Genomic DNA, 16,063 nt, shown 5'->3' with positions numbered 1-16,063 from the left:
GGTGATTTGAGAGGAAGGTTTTTGGACAATAATACATGGACAATATAGTAAAGAAACACTGATAAATTTTGAAGTTTGTAATGTGATGTCGTAAATGAACAAATTCTGTAGTATATTTAGTATGAGTATTGCACCCGTGCGGAGCCGGGGCGTGTCACTAGTGTTAAATAAATCCTAGCTCGCAGTCAGGTACATATTCGCAGATAATATTTTTTCTCACAGCTATTTATGTTCACTAAAACGTAATGTTCGCGCATTATAGGTCGTATTTGCTAGAAAAATCTAATTTTCTTAATCTACAGTAATTACTTTGCTAATAACATTTTTAATAACTTTTTTACCGTCTTTTTATTGTTATTGCATTCGGAATTCTCGTTTCTTGAAACGCAGTTTTAAGTCTTTCCGCAATTTTACAAATACTTAAAGTTTTTATTGTTATTATTAAATATATTACATGAATTGCAACTGTGTGAAATGTGATATACAAAACCGTGAACGGCAAAATAAACTACGTATATTTTTTTATTAAATTTAATTATTTATAGCAACAATCTTCGTTTATTTTTTACATTGTATTTAAGCTGGACCATCTGACGGTATGTGAAATTTTTTTTAAGAGACGATGGCAGTTATATTTGGCTAAAGAATTTTACAAAGATTCGAAAAACTGATATTTCAAACACCAGTAGTTCTCTATTATTATGATAATAGAAATCTGTATCTGTATATAATTTGTAAATTTATACTTATTGTTAGATATTATGGTTCAGGAAAATAATAACCGAATGAGTTGTTCTGAAAAGAGTTGAGGTTTTATTACACTAATTTTAACAAAAACTATTATTTAACATTACTTGATCTATAAATTTACCTGAAAAGAGAAACAACATTTAAAACTATTGTTTCCCCAGTTATTATATAAATACTCATATATATTTAGCGCGCAATAATCGTTCAATCAATGACAAGCAGAACAAGACCACAGATAAATTAAACATTACTTATACAGAGTATACAAACTAAATGAAGTTTTCACTTTGTTTATATGTCAAATATTATGTCGTCTAAAAAATAGGTCAGGTTTTAATAAAAAGTTTTTTAAATCAGAACTCGAGTCGCGCGCTCGCGCACCGCATGCGTTGATGGGCGCAGCCGCGGGCGGCGGGCGGGCGGCGCGGGCGCTCCGCCTGCTGCTACTACTGGTGCTGGCGCTCGCCGCGGTCGAGTACTTATTCGGATCCATCCTCGACGCTTCGCCACTCCGAACCTACCTCTACACACCACTGCATAACGCAACGCAATCCACTCTCAGGTACGCTTCCTTTAGATATTTTAAACTGTAATATAATCTGTGACAACATATCGACTTGACAGCTATTATTTCAAATGCCACAGACTTTCGAATATTTTATAATTATCTAATCGAATTCTATTTTTAAATTACATTAAAATATTCGATTATTGTCAGTTTTGTTACTAATGATGTTATGATTTACAGGACTAGTGATAAAACATCGCAAGTTTGGCCTAAAAAACTAACTCCAGCTGCTACGATAGAGAATTTGAAGAATTCTTCCCAAAAAGTCTACTTTTCTAACAGCACGAACAAAAGTAATACAAGCAGAGAAACATCGAATATGACGCGCCAGAATGTATCAGAAGATTTTAGTACACCGCTCTTGATTACTAAAATAATGGAAGGAATAAAGAATCTGGTCACGACGGAAGACGGCGAACTTAAAGTCTCTGAGCCTTCTTTACCTCTTTGTGATGAAATGCCGCCTGATTTGGGTAATTATTAAGTTAATATTTGATTATTTCCATGCCAAATTACATAACAACCAAAAATTCCATAAATATTTCTAGAATATTTCGTGAATATGAATCTCTTAAAATTAAATTTAATTATTGTTACTGGCCACTCAAAAAAATGAAAACAGCAAGTAATTAAAAAAAAGCTATATTTATTTTTTCTTTCAGGTCCAATATCAGTAAACAAGACTGAGATAGAACTTGATTGGGTCGAAAAAAGGTATCCCGAAGTACAAGTCGGTGGATATTATTCGCCGCCGAACTGCACAGCACGACACAAAGTCGCTATTATTGTTCCTTACAGGTAAAACGAAATATTGTAAGCCATATCCTAAAGATTTAAGAAAATAGTGACAAGTAAATAAAACAGAGCTTGCCCGCGGCAATTTGGAATTCACGTGGAAATCACTTTGTGACAAAAAATCTTTAAGAACTAGCATAGATGATATTTCACACATCTTTGTCCGTCCTCAAGGTTCAAGCTTGTTGTTATTGTTGTTGTCGTAACAAATTTCATCAACATCAGCTCAAAGGTATAGCCGTGAAAGACAGATTCTAGTAAATTATGGCAAGGAACCTAGCAAATATCGAAAGAAATTCTCCAAAACATATTCAACTATCAGTGCACTGTAATGGATTCAAATTTATATTTTCCCTTTTGTAGAACAGAATACTCTGTTCAGCAATGGGATAAAACCGTAACTATAAACTTGCTATAATTTAAAAAATAGAAAATATTTATCCGGAAAAATCCGAACAGCATTTTATAAGATACTCAGGCTGTACAAGTTATTGTTTAAATTTAAAAGTAATCTTAAACAAGTCGGGCTTGATAGATTAAAATGAAATTCGATTACACCATGTCTAAAGGGAAATATATTTATCTTTTAAAAAGATAAGAGGCTGGGATAAACGCGATTTCGCATTGAAATTCTAAAACCAATTCTCACACTTATCCGTGTCTAAGTGAAAGCGAGGGTCGTGATATTTATGTTATCTGGCCAATAAGCAATCTTCATAAACGCCAAGCCAGCGTTTATCACACCTTGGGAACTTCTTTGGCACGACATTTTCCCTTTATACCTTTTGGAGCGGATTTATGATTTTGGAATGATTTTAAAATATTGGGCACCTAGACTACGTCACGTATTATTATTGTGTTTGTGTTCTCGTATCCAATTTTGTATTATAAGAAACTGTAAATTAGTACAACAAGTTATAACTGATCATTTATCTTACTAGAATTTTGTTGTATAGAATATTTTTTATCGGCTTTGTTTTGGACCGAAAAATTAACCAGTTAAATTAAAACAGAAGAACTTTAAGTCATTATTCTGACACTGTTATTTATCGTCGCTTTCTAATACTTTTCCAATAAATTATTAAATAAGGATTTTATAGTACCTTTATCAAGATTTGGCGATTTTAATGGTTTTATTATTCACATTGTTAATGATTGATTATGTATTTTCCACTTCAAAATAACCATAACTTTTTAATACTCTTTCGCGTATTGCGCAAGAGCAAAATTTATGCTGTAGAAGAAAATTGACTTCTTGAATAATATTACACAAAAACAGTTTTATAGTCTCTCAGATTTTAAAAAGGCTGGAGTGTATGAGACATTAAAGTGTAGCATCAAAAGCGAGTACATATAGCAATAATTAAATATCTATTGCTGAGATCGTGGCAAGAACACGTGATACATAACCAAAGATCGTTCATATCTAATGTTGGCGGTAGTTGTAAATAATATTTCTTTTGTTCTTTAAATAGACAAATGTCACCTTAGTCTACCCGTGACCACGAACGCTGTAAAGTGCTCGAAACGTCGGGATGTCAAAAATAATTAATATACGGGATTCAAATCCGTTATAACTAGTTTTATTTCAACCGTTCATATCTTCAAGCCCTACTGTACCTTTATGTTTATAATTCGTCTATAATTTGTGTTTATAATTTGTCTCCTATTCGGTGGTGAAGAAAAATGTCTTGAGGATACTTGCATATGTCAAATGCAAATATGCCTCGTGTATTTTTAAACCATATTGAAGCAACGTGGTTAAATAACATCCGAAAAATATCAAAAATAGAATGCCTTATCCTAGCAGTGGGAAATGTAATACTATACTTTTTACTGCTTTATTTCAATAAAGAAACATAAATGGGTTTATTTCCCTGTTATCACTGACGACGTAACATATAACACGACGATATTGCTCTCTCTTTATTTTATCCCCAACAAGCTTCTACATTTGGAGCAAAATATTCAAATACAAAAATAAAAATGTGTTTGCAATCTATTCGAATATTATAAATGCAAAATTTAATCTGTATTATATGTGTCATTTTCTGTATCTATGCCACGGCTAAACTTCTGAACCAAGACGGTGGAATTTAGTATTAAGCCGACTTGAACCTCAAAGTACGGTATAGGTACATACAGAGTCGCAGTAAAAACGTATATGTTTGTGCATATTTATGTATATTATGTATATGTATGTTTATGTATAACATCCTACTGACTACTCTCCTACACTATTCTGGGTTGTCTGGCAGAAAATGCTGTTATAGCGTTAAGTCCGCCCTTTGTACATGTTTTTGTGCAATAAAGAATAATAAAAATAAAAAAAAACTAGTAGGTCATTGTTAAAATTATTTTCCTTGTGCAGAGATCGCCAGCAACATTTGGCGATATTCCTGAACCACATGCACCCGTTCCTGATGAAGCAGCAAATCGAATACGGCATATTTATCATCGAACAGGAAGGTAAATAGTGCTGTAATTTACTCGCATCCTAATTACTAAATGAAAGGCGGGCATGAACTCAATCGAGTATTTCCAAAATGTAATATAATTTTATGTTTTAAATTATTGTTTTTTATAAAAAATATAAATCTTTATGGGGTATGACGGTAGAAATGAGACATTTATTTCGACATACGACATTTTATTGGTAACTTCTTCTTTATTGGTAGCTTCGCAAAGGTACAATGCTGATATTAATTATATTAAAATATTTTTATTGTTTCTATACCTTATTATAGACAAAACCTGCCTCTCGAATCTCTTTATCTATTATAAAAAAATCGCAACGAAATCTGTAGCGTAAATTTAAAGATCTAAGCAAACATAAAGACAGACAGCGGTAAGCGACTTCGTTTTATGCTATGTAACGATGATGATACCGGCAAATATGTCACCCAGTGCTAAGCGATCACCGCAGTCCATAACCATTGATGTAAGAAATATTAATCATACCTTATAAAACCAATGCGCCACCGACCTTGAAAGATATTATGTCTGCAGTTGCACCAGCTCGCTCACCCTTCAGACCGTAATACCCTCAAAAATTACATGCTAAGTCCCTACCCAGACGAGCTTGCACAAAGCCTTACTACTGAGTATAGGACATAATTCAATTTTTTTTTTTGTAATTTCAGGAACAAGCGACTTCAATCGTGCCAAGCTAATGAACGTCGGGTTCGTGGAGAGTCAAAAGCAAAAGCCGGGTGGTTGGCAATGCTTCATCTTCCACGATATAGACCTACTGCCTCTCGACTCTAGAAATCTGTATTCCTGCCCACGACAGCCTAGGCACATGTCCGCTTCTATTGATAAATTAAAGTTTAAGTAAGTGTCTAATTTCGTAATCTTTCTCAGGTTCCAAATAAACCCTACCATCAAAGTTTGTCCTACTGCTTTCCGAATTTTCGACAAATTTAATCAAACGTTTCAATACCACAGATAAAATATTATCGTTTTAATTCGAATATATTTAAATTTCAGGTTACCATATGAGGATATTTTCGGCGGTGTTTCTGCCATGACTCTTGAGCAGTTCACCAAGGTGAATGGTTTCTCGAATAAGTACTGGGGCTGGGGTGGGGAGGACGACGATATGTTTTATAGGTAAGTTTAGTTTTCTTTTTCATTATCCTCACCTTGACAGCTTGATTGGGTAACTTGCTTACTAGGCAGCAAAAACCAGATTAAAGTCCGAGCTGGTCCAATAAAATTGAATAAATAAGGCATCAATATCCTATCTAAAATTATCCAAATAATATAACATCTTGGTTTTAGATTTTTTTATGAAAATATTCGCAGATTCTTTAGAATTTACATGACATTTTAAAAGTGCTTGATAAAAGGACCCCCTGAACAAAGTTAATTTTTGATATTGATATGTTGTTTAATTTCGGTTTCAGGTTAAAAAAGATGAATTACCACATAGCAAGGTACAAGATGTCAATTGCGCGCTACGCCATGTTAGATCATAAGAAATCCGCACCAAATCCTAAAAGGTGAGTTGTTGTCTTCTATTCACAAAATATCATCCGTTTCATCTACTTCTATATACTCTACTAGTCTCTGCCCCAACATCATCTGCGTGTGAGAGAAGAACGAATAACTTAGGCCTAATTAAGTGCCCAGAAGGCGCAAGTCTTAAGTAACTTAACCCTTTACAGTACCCCTGACAAAGATTATGAAAATTCCATGATGATCGGTCGAGTTGTTCAGACAAATTGTACAAGTGTTACCCATTTATACTATTCGTTAGAATATATATAAAATGGTATGTAGTTAGTATAATTACATATAAAAGCTATAACGCTATTTCAATCATTAATTTATATTATATACGGCATATCGATCGATATATGACGTGTTTGGAATTTAACACAGTTCGTAAAAACATGACCCTGTGGTCAAACTCATAACTACAATTATTAAAAATGTAAGTAGCAAAAATTCTGTATTTAGGATACCACTATAATAGTCAAATAAACATCTCTTTCAAACTCCTAACTCCTACTAAGTGTATTCTATTCAAAGGAGTTGAGATGTTTCACTTTAAACATTGATTTATCTATTATCAATTAAAGTAATTAATTATAAACAATATATTTTCAGAGTTGAAGTTTTGATCTTAATTGAATTTTAGAAGGAAAACGCAGTTCAAGTACTTGGTTAGGCAACTATTATGAATACTGCTCAATTAGCATATTTTGGTTATTTTCAGTCTGTTTTGGCTATTATAAATGCAAAAGTAACTCTGTCTGCCTGTCTTGGTTTCGCACCTAATCTACTGGACCGATTAAAATGACATTTGGTACACAAATAGTCTAGAGTTTGAGAAAAGACATAGGCTATATTTTAGAAACAAAGGAGTACGACCTCTTTGTTTCTCTTTGTTGAAAATATATTCATATTCTACGCGAGCAAAGCGGCCAACACCTAATTGGGTCGTTTTATACCCAATTAGGTGTTGGCTTTTAGAAAATAGGTTTTAATTTTTTTCTCTTATTTAGGTACCAACTCCTGTCGCAGACTAGTAAGACATTCCAGAAGGATGGTCTTTCGACACTCGAGTACGAGTTAGTGCGCGTCACCCGGCGCCACCTGTACACGCATGTCGTGACCAACATCGACGAACGCAGCTGACGGACGTATCTCGCCAAACTTCTGTTTGGCGATAGGTAACACCCATACGACTTTCGAAATAGCTGCAGATTTATATAATTATGTGTCATTTATTTTAAGATTAATCGTTTTTTTTTTAATCTATATATTTTTACCTACGTATGACTTTAATCGATTTAAGTTAACCTATTCGATTAATTTGCATTTTTATCATTCGATTAAATTATATCAATTATTTTATTATTATTTTTATGGTTTTGACAAAATTTGCAGATATATCGGAATAATCATTGTATCGTATGTGGTTACCCAGAGTTGTTATAATCTTGCAAATGAATCGATTACTAATTATAAATGTTCCTTCGACGTCTAGTGAAAAGTTTGACACTTAGAAAATATTCCGTAAGCTATTTGTAAGATTATTTTCTCTTTTTTTTTAATCATCTTCCCGTAAAATAAATGTTGAAGGATCAAATTCGTAAACATGTTATTTGTATGATAAGTAGATAGGTACCTTGTATTCTTATAATATCACGTTTGAGCAACTGTGATCAGGAGCGTCTTTAACCAGTTGGAGGCCCTGGGCATATTAGAATAATGGGGCCCCTATGACTTTGAGAAAACACTATTTTGTTAGAATAGATAATGAAAATAGAAAACACAAGGTTATAGATTTATTTTTTAATAACAATCACATATTTATATTATACTTATTTATTTGTTCTGAGGGGGCCCCTATCGATTGCGGGGCCCTGGGCACTTGCCTAAAAAGCCCAATGGAAAAGAGGGATCTGACAATGATCGACTGTCGAAAACTTTTTGAAGCCATGAAATAATTATTACCACTTATACAATTATAAAAATATAAAATCTTATATTGAAAGTGTATACATAAGTTTCAAGTTGTTCAAACGTAAAAAAAAAATCTTGTTAGTTAAGTAAATAATATACTATGATGTAATCAAAGTAAACACGACTTCACAATATACATAATATATTCGTGTAATTTTAAAGATCACTAACTAGTCTTTTGTTCACATGTTTATATTTTTAAAATTGAAATAATTTGGCTCAGGACAATAAACAATTAACAATTTTCGGTTTTACGTAATATATCAATTAATCTTTAAATAATTGTCGATAAAAAATAAACATACAAATTAAGACAATACCGATGAATATTTAGGATATTTCCAACTTTTCACCAATAAAGTGAAAAAAGGTATACTCAATTTTATCGATATTTAGGGTCATCACTAACTATAATTTAAAAACGGTAAAATATATATACTGTCATGCTATTATTACAATTTGCAATTTTATATCTAATTGTATTAAATATGTTTTTTTAATTAAGCTTTGTCACCTGAATTTTGATAAAATCGAGAATGTACACCAATTATAATGTTAACGATACACTGTAAAAAAAAATGAAAACTAGAAACTTTCATAATGCTATAATCATAAGAATAGTTAAGCGCCATTCGCGGCCTAAAAGTAACAAGAAGTGGATTATGATGTTTTGATGTTATTTTTTAATCTGTTACACAATTCACACATACACCATATTTTTTTTTAATTCGAATGTATGCATCCATTATATAAAAAGCAAGGCCACTCATAGACTTGTACAGTCGGGTTGAGAAAAGGTTCGCCACCTAAAGATCTATTTTCATGTGCTCAGTATGAGCGATAATCAGCTTTACCGATCGACATACTCGACCGAATGACATATTGCGTCGCAATGATTTGTTGTTTGAAATCTAAGAGCTTAAGACTTGATAAAGGAATGAATTTGAAAACTGACGAAGGTTTTCTTAGTCTGACTGTACCAACATATGGATATGGATTAAGTCGATAAAAACAGGGTAACCTTCTGAGTGACGATGAACGAAAACTTTCAGCGCAGTAAACAGTTCAAGCGCTCTATTCGCGAATTATGTGAAATCGGGTTAAACAATTATTACGAATCTCAATGTTATACCTGTTCAACTATAACATTTAATTTTGAAAACATCAAGAATTCAAAAAAATGTGATACACGCTCGAGCTAAACTTGAATCTCTTGGATATGATTGATATTTTACTTTAGGCACTTATAAAATGGAGCTCGCCTTCCTAACACTTTAAAAAAAATGATATTCTTATTTATCGACAAAAATAATAATCTCAAAACACTTTTAAAAATGTGGAATTTTTATCTGTGCTGCATTGATGGTATTATTATAAGATTTCACAGTTTGTTTGAAAAAAATCAAATTAGCATATCGAATATTATGTCAACACCTTATAAGTTTTTTTTTTAATATCTGTCAAACACTGTCCTGTCAAGTGATGTCAAATATCGTTAATTTTTTAATCTAAGTGTATATTAGTGTACTTATTATAATTAGATATTTAAGCTTAAAATGTAAATAGTTCTATGTTAAATAGACTTTTGCTGATACCTAAATATAAATGACTTCTGTATCTAACTATCCCTTAACTGCAATTTAATTTTATGATCTAAGTCGAATCGTTATTATTGTGATAAAAGTGAGATTGTAACGGTATTTTAGTAGCATGCTTATTCATTACATTTTAGTTTTAAGGGGCTTTTAAATGTGATACGAAATTATATGGAATTATTGTAACAAGTAATCATTGATAGAAAACTTATACTCTACCTGATGACTAATAGTGTTGCCTGTATAAATATTAAGTTGATTCGTGTGAAGTAAATGTGACGTTGGCAATACTAGCGCCATGTGTAAGCTGCCTAAGCCGTTAAGGATTTTACTAATATGACGTGTGATCGCGGCTTATAAACCTGTAAAGTTGACCTTAGACGTAGCGAATTGGTATTATCTGTGACCACCATTAATTTATTTTTATAAATATTCAAATTTGAGTCTATGTTTTGTATTATTTTATTGATCAAAACATTAAAATTTGCTACCAAACAGTTTCCCAAATAATTAATAAAATGGCGGTCAAGAACGAATGCAGATAATCTTTATAGTTTTCTATCAATGGTTACTCTTCACGTAGGCCTATATATATTATGATTATTCATTTTTTAATATTATTCCATAACTGAAATGCTTTTAATATGCTTTTATAGAAATTATATTTTGTACAATTAAAGTTGTTCTAGTGGTTATAATCATTATATTTAACTATGTTTGTGAAATCATAAAATAAAAAAATATAAAAACTGCTTTAGTTGGTATTAAATATATTTTTTAATAAAATGAATCTATGTAATAAAAAAATATTCATTTTTAGTGTAATCTGGAAAGTACGCAAAGTTTGCTATTTAGGTAAGTAGTATGGCGTCCAAAAATTTTATTTTTTTAAAAGCTTTATCTACTAATTTATTTAGAAATTTCGTCATGATCTGGTATCGTTATTAAAACCAGCAACTATTTTGAACAAAGATTTTTAATCACATGTTGGTTTTAAAACGTAATTGGACAAATGGTACAATTATTGAATCTATTATTATTTATTTTATGGAATTGAATTGCAAATTTTTTATTATTACTCTTTTATCGTACTTTTATATTGGAATTATAAAAAGTATTCATTTTAACATTTATATAAATTGACCATCTTATTTGTTATAGTTTCACTACCACAGAATACAAACAATGTATGTCGTAATAAATGGAATATACCAAAACTGTGTTATTGTTCCTTTTTCAAATTAAAAAACAAAAAACGCTTTAGCATATCTTTTCACTGTAGATATATTGAAATAGCATTTTATACATGCAAATTAATAAATAAGTCTTAATTGTACAGACTTCGCTTAGCCATCCAAATGTAATGTAGAAAAAGTATAGACATTTTAGATAGATTTGAGTTACTTAAAATATAATGACGCATTAATTTCGTATAGTATTTGTTTTTTTTTATAAATATATTGTTTGTTTTCAGATAAAATGTCTTGTTTTATTTTAACTTCCTGACCACAATACCTGATACAGTAAGAAATACACGATAGATATTAACAATACTTATATCTCTATGTTGAATAGGTTTTTTTTTAAATATAAAGAACTAGTGTTGCCTTCATATCTTCATAAATTATTAAAATTGTAAGAAACTTAATATAAAAAGAAAATTTTATGGATCAAATTAACAATACTATAACTTGAGCATAGCGAACAGTAGGTAACAAATGTTTTTTTTTATATTTTTATCTCATTATTTAAGTAAAGGACTTTTATTTAAGTAACAAAAGTTGTTGCATACCTACATACCTCAAATCCACCACGTTTTTATCGATTAAGTATACTTCCATCTTAAACTGTATGGTAATGGGGTATCCATTTCATACTTAGCAAAGAGAATGAATATTGGAAAATTTTTGAAATGCTGATGGAGCTTTTCAGCACGCCACTCTAATGCGTGTTAGCAGAATTTCATTTAAAACATGCAAGTTTCGTCGATGATTGATTTGTATCGATTTTGTCTGACGCTAGTAAAATTTTAAACTTTTTAATGTTTTCATAATAAAAATCAATTCTTTCGTTCATTTTTCTTTTATTCAAAACAAACAAACCTGTATTTGACATATACAAGATATAGAAAAACCGGTATTTTAAATACCGTAAGAGCTACGTAATAACTCCACAATTATTTTGGTCCAATTTAGTCAAATTATTCAAAAGAATAAAAAATCATACAAAAATTTAGACTAAACTTACGTCCCAATTTTTGACACTTGATTACGCGCGAAAATTTATTAAGTGTAAATCTGCAACCATTACAATTACTTAGAATGGATCCGTTTGAGGTATTTTGAAAACAAAGACAGGTCGATTATTGAATTGTAATGAAGCACGAAGATCGGTAGCTAATTGTCTTGGAAGCCCCATTAGAGGTGGAGTCTCGCGCCAGGAAGTACGTCGAAGATACCAAGATGGCGCTAGCGTGCAAGCTAATGTCAAATCCAACCAATTATTCACGGACTGGGTCGTTCTAAGAACAAAAAAAAATATATGAGACAAAACGAAACACACTATTTATATACCTAAATGATCAATAGAACTTCGAGTCTGCACCCTTAAACTCTTTTAGTTACTTAACCTACTAGCTTTTTCAGAGTACATAGAGCCCACATAAAGCACTGTAAATGTTTCTGCTAACGAGCTTTCATTATACAGCGTAAAGGACTATTATTATTTTTTTCATTATTTAAAAATGGCCATGCCACTTCAGACGCAGGGCGAGTATAAATTATGATGAATTATACCGCAAAATCTTAAAAACCAAATTTAAGAATTTTACATTATTTAATGTCAAGTTAACCTAAGCATGATGTTCAGTTTGTTACTCAATTTGTTTAATTTATGATGTATATGACCTACATAACAATATATTATTTATTTACACAAAATTTAAAGAAAGTTAACAATTCTAACCTTTCCACATCTTTTTCCTTGTCCTTATCTTTACACCTCTTTGTTCTGCGTGTGGGTGTTGTGGCTCTAAATCTATAATATTTCGGCATTTTTCAAAATAAATTTATCAAATATATTAATGTTTTACAATTCAATACCAAACCGTCATATTATTCCTGACGCAAAAACGATGTCGTTAATCGCTAAAGTACCAGGTTCTTAGTTTAATAAATCATATAAAAAGTTTGTACATTTGAAATGACAGAATTAACGTAAAAACTTTTTTCCCTTGCACTAAAACGTACTAATTATTTTTAAAACTAGATATATTTTAATTGCATGTTATACTATAAAAAAATAACCATTTTTATTACTATTTTGATTATATATTTGACAACAATAAATAATCACTTAAATAGGGTCTCAAACATCTTATATATGTTTTTATGTCCCCTGTATTATAATTAATTAAAACAAATGTGTTTTAATTAGTTTGTTCAAATTTGTTCCATTTGTTTTCGAAACGCTTGGCCCTTCGAGTAGTGGTGCAAAAAGCTTCATCAAAAGTATAATACCTCGCTTCATGGCCTACACTGGTGACAGGAGCAGAATCGGATTTAAGTCTGGAGGCCCTGGGGCCATAAAGCAGTGGAGGCCCTAGACCAACAGGAGCGTGGAGATCCACCTAATAATTATATCATGGGTTAATGGATTAGCTTTAGGTTTTATTAATTTGAATCAGTAAGTATTTCTTGAATATATCTCGGTATTTGTTGACTCACTGAAAACTTTTGTGGCCCCCACTTATGTGGAGGCCCCAGGGCAGTTGCCCCGGTTGCCCTTTCCTAAATCCGGCCCTGGACAGGAGGGCTGGTTCGTTTTTTGCCCAAAGGATCGGAATTGCGATTCAACGGGGAAATGCTGCTAGCATTCTTGCTACCATTCCACGCGGTCAAGATTTATACAGTAACTGGTTTTATTTCATATTTGTATATATTTAAGCATTTAATGTTATTAATTCTTACGTTAATAAATTATTATATCTTGTTAAAAAAAAATTAAAACAAATGAGATTCAGGCAGATTATTTTACTACGCTTTACTTATTATTTTATTATATATAAAATAGTGTGGCAAAATTCGTGTAAAAAATTAGAGCTAAGCATTTAAGATATCACTCACATCCAAAGCCACCAAATAAAAAAAATAAACAACAGTAGCAGCTGTCAAAGTCGTTCTGTAAGTCAAAATACTTGTATTGTCACTAGCGATGGGCGAACTCGTACTTTTTTCAGCTCGAGTAACTCGAGTTCATATTATTGTTGCCTCGAATTGTAACTCGAGTCAACTCGAAGCGGCCAAGGGCTCGTACGATCTTTCGCTCGATGTAACGAGTCTCTGCACTGACCGTGCTTAACGAGTCAAATTTGCTTGAGAACTTTGAGTTTACGAGTTGATTCGCCGGTATACCTTGTACCGTGTGCGTTATGCAGATAATTTTATGTTTAGTTTACTATTTATCCAGGACTTTTTAAATATTTTTATAGGTCAGGATGTTAAATAAGTCATACATCTAAAATTATAATGTTTTTAATTTGAATTAAAATAAACATTTTGAAAAAAAAAGTCATCTTTCTTTTAATATAAAAAATCGAATATGTATTTAAAATTATTATTATTATTTTTTCTGACTTATATTTTTTCTGACTGATCAGTGATTGAATCAATGACACTTAATTATTAAATCACAAAGCAAATATAGATAAAATATCAATCATACAAAACAGAAACAAACTAGAGTTTCATCGAATAGTTCCTATGCGGTAATGTTGGCGATTGGTTGGTCAGTCATTATTATTTGTCACTAATAATGACTGACCAACTAATCGCTATCGTTGACCGAGTTGTTATCGTTGATTACCGCGTAGGAACTATTTGATGAAACGCTTTATAACAAAACATTTATGTCAAATAGTTAACATTCCACGAAACTGTTGACTCGGTAAATAATTTTTAAGTCCCAAAACAAACGTAAAATATCAATCATACAAAATATATATACTTTTCTCCTTCTCTTCAAAAAAGGTAGAAAAGGAAATGAGATCAGGTCTAATATTTAAAATAAAAATGTGAAAAACAACAATTCTGACCAAATTTTATTATTTAATAAAATGTGTCAGAATTGTTGTTTTTCAGTACAGTATGAATTAAGAAATAAAATTTGGTCTACCTTTTTAGGTAGTAGTCTGTTTCGTCTTTGGTTTGTTAAAATACCCGCTTTAGAAAAAAGTCGTTCCGACGGAACAGACGTCGCCGGTATACATAAATACCTATGTGCCATTATATATAACGAAGGAAGTACATGTTTTCTTTGCTCCCAAAAATCCAAGGGATTCTGCTTACGGTCCAAATACGGTATTTCTAAGTATTGTTTCAGTACTATTGAAGCAGAAGATAAAGGGGTCTGTTGTGTATTGCTTTCACTAATTCTTTTGTCAAGAATTTCCCACAGTTCATCATCACCAGCTTGAGATGTTGATGGAGCAGCTGGGGCAGGTTCCAGCGGTCTCGCTGTTGATGCAGGCAGTTGATATTGCGCTAGTTCTTCCAAAACGTATTTGACAGCATTTTCAGCAGAAGTTTCTAAACCAAAAGCCTTTTTTTTGAATCTTGGGTCAAGTATGGTAGCCTTTGCTGCTGTTCTATTATTTTCATATACACTAAGTCGTTTGTCTATAACATCCAGCAACGACTGTTGTAAATGTTGGCCTGCCGAAGTACTCGGAACTTTTTTTGATACCGAATGTTGTAATCCTCTGACAAGTGGAATTATGCAGGATAATGTCGGATACGAGTCGCCCGATAATGTAGTAGACATCTTCTCGATTGGTTGCAACAGGGCAACACAGTCTTCTAAAATAGCCCATTCACTTGCATTTAAATTTGCCGGTGGAGAATCAAGCAATGGTAATGTTGCTGAGAGAGCAACTTTTGTTCTCAACAATCTTTCAAACATATAAAAAGTTGAATTCCACCTCGTATTTACTTCTTGTTTTAATTTAATTATGTCCATGTTCATTTGTCTCTGCATGTCTCTTAACGTGTTTGATGATTTTACGCTTTGTTTGAAATGTGTGACAATGGCGCGACATTTTGAAATTATGTCAAGCACTTCGGAATTTTTTAAATAATTAGTTTGAGCATTTTCACTGTCTTTAATTAAGCAATCTTTCACCGCTAAATTTAAAGTATGTGCTACGCAGAAATGGTTTCTTTTATTTAAATAATCTTTAACGGCTTTTTTCATGCTCGATGCATTATCAGTGACGATCGTGACAACCTTATCAAATATCTGCCATTCCATAAGTATTGCTTTCAACGAATTAGCAATATTTAGTGATGTATGATTTTCTAATAGTTCAGAGGTTGAAATAACA

General features: G+C 31.7%; 2 protein-coding genes across 2 annotated transcripts in view; one reads left to right on the top strand and one right to left on the bottom strand.

The window, feature by feature from the left end:
• The window catches only part of LOC124536621 (beta-1,4-N-acetylgalactosaminyltransferase bre-4-like), a 227,402-nt gene extending 218,402 nt beyond the window's left edge, over positions 1 to 9,000 (top strand). The window contains exons 3-10 of the mRNA XM_047113131.1: positions 1,108 to 1,312; positions 1,499 to 1,791; positions 1,981 to 2,116; positions 4,485 to 4,582; positions 5,257 to 5,446; positions 5,603 to 5,725; positions 6,022 to 6,117; positions 7,126 to 9,000. Coding sequence (XP_046969087.1) covers positions 1,143 to 1,312; positions 1,499 to 1,791; positions 1,981 to 2,116; positions 4,485 to 4,582; positions 5,257 to 5,446; positions 5,603 to 5,725; positions 6,022 to 6,117; positions 7,126 to 7,258 — 1,239 coding nt within the window. The 5' untranslated portion in view covers positions 1,108 to 1,142 and the 3' untranslated portion in view covers positions 7,259 to 9,000. The remainder of the gene's footprint in view (positions 1 to 1,107; positions 1,313 to 1,498; positions 1,792 to 1,980; positions 2,117 to 4,484; positions 4,583 to 5,256; positions 5,447 to 5,602; positions 5,726 to 6,021; positions 6,118 to 7,125) is intronic.
• A 2,761-nt stretch (positions 9,001 to 11,761) lies between these two features.
• On the bottom strand, positions 11,762 to 12,817 carry LOC124537115. Its single transcript, XM_047113849.1, has 2 exons — positions 12,649 to 12,817; positions 11,762 to 12,205 (listed from the first exon to the last, which is right to left on the bottom strand). Exons 1-2 carry the CDS (start codon positions 12,735 to 12,737, stop codon positions 12,001 to 12,003), a joined length of 294 nt encoding a protein of 97 aa, XP_046969805.1. The 5' UTR covers positions 12,738 to 12,817; the 3' UTR covers positions 11,762 to 12,000.
• Between the last annotated feature and the right edge of the window lie 3,246 nt (positions 12,818 to 16,063).

This window comes from Vanessa cardui, chromosome 17 (genome assembly GCF_905220365.1).
Source record: "Vanessa cardui chromosome 17, ilVanCard2.1, whole genome shotgun sequence".
NCBI lineage: Eukaryota > Metazoa > Arthropoda > Insecta > Lepidoptera > Nymphalidae > Vanessa > Vanessa cardui.
The sequence above is the reverse complement of the archived record's forward strand: the minus strand, read 5'-3'. Positions and strand labels throughout refer to the sequence as shown.

What these genes read in the sequence shown, in the direction of transcription:
- LOC124537115 (XM_047113849.1), bottom strand. Translation starts at nt 12,737, where the DNA reads ATGCCGAAATATTATAGATTTAGAGCCACAACACCCACACGCAGAACA. An exon ending in AAGGAAAAAGATGTGGAAAG is followed by an intron (nt 12,206 to 12,648) that starts GTTAGAATTGTT and finishes TTTTGTTCTTAG; the next exon opens with AACGACCCAGTCCGTGAATA.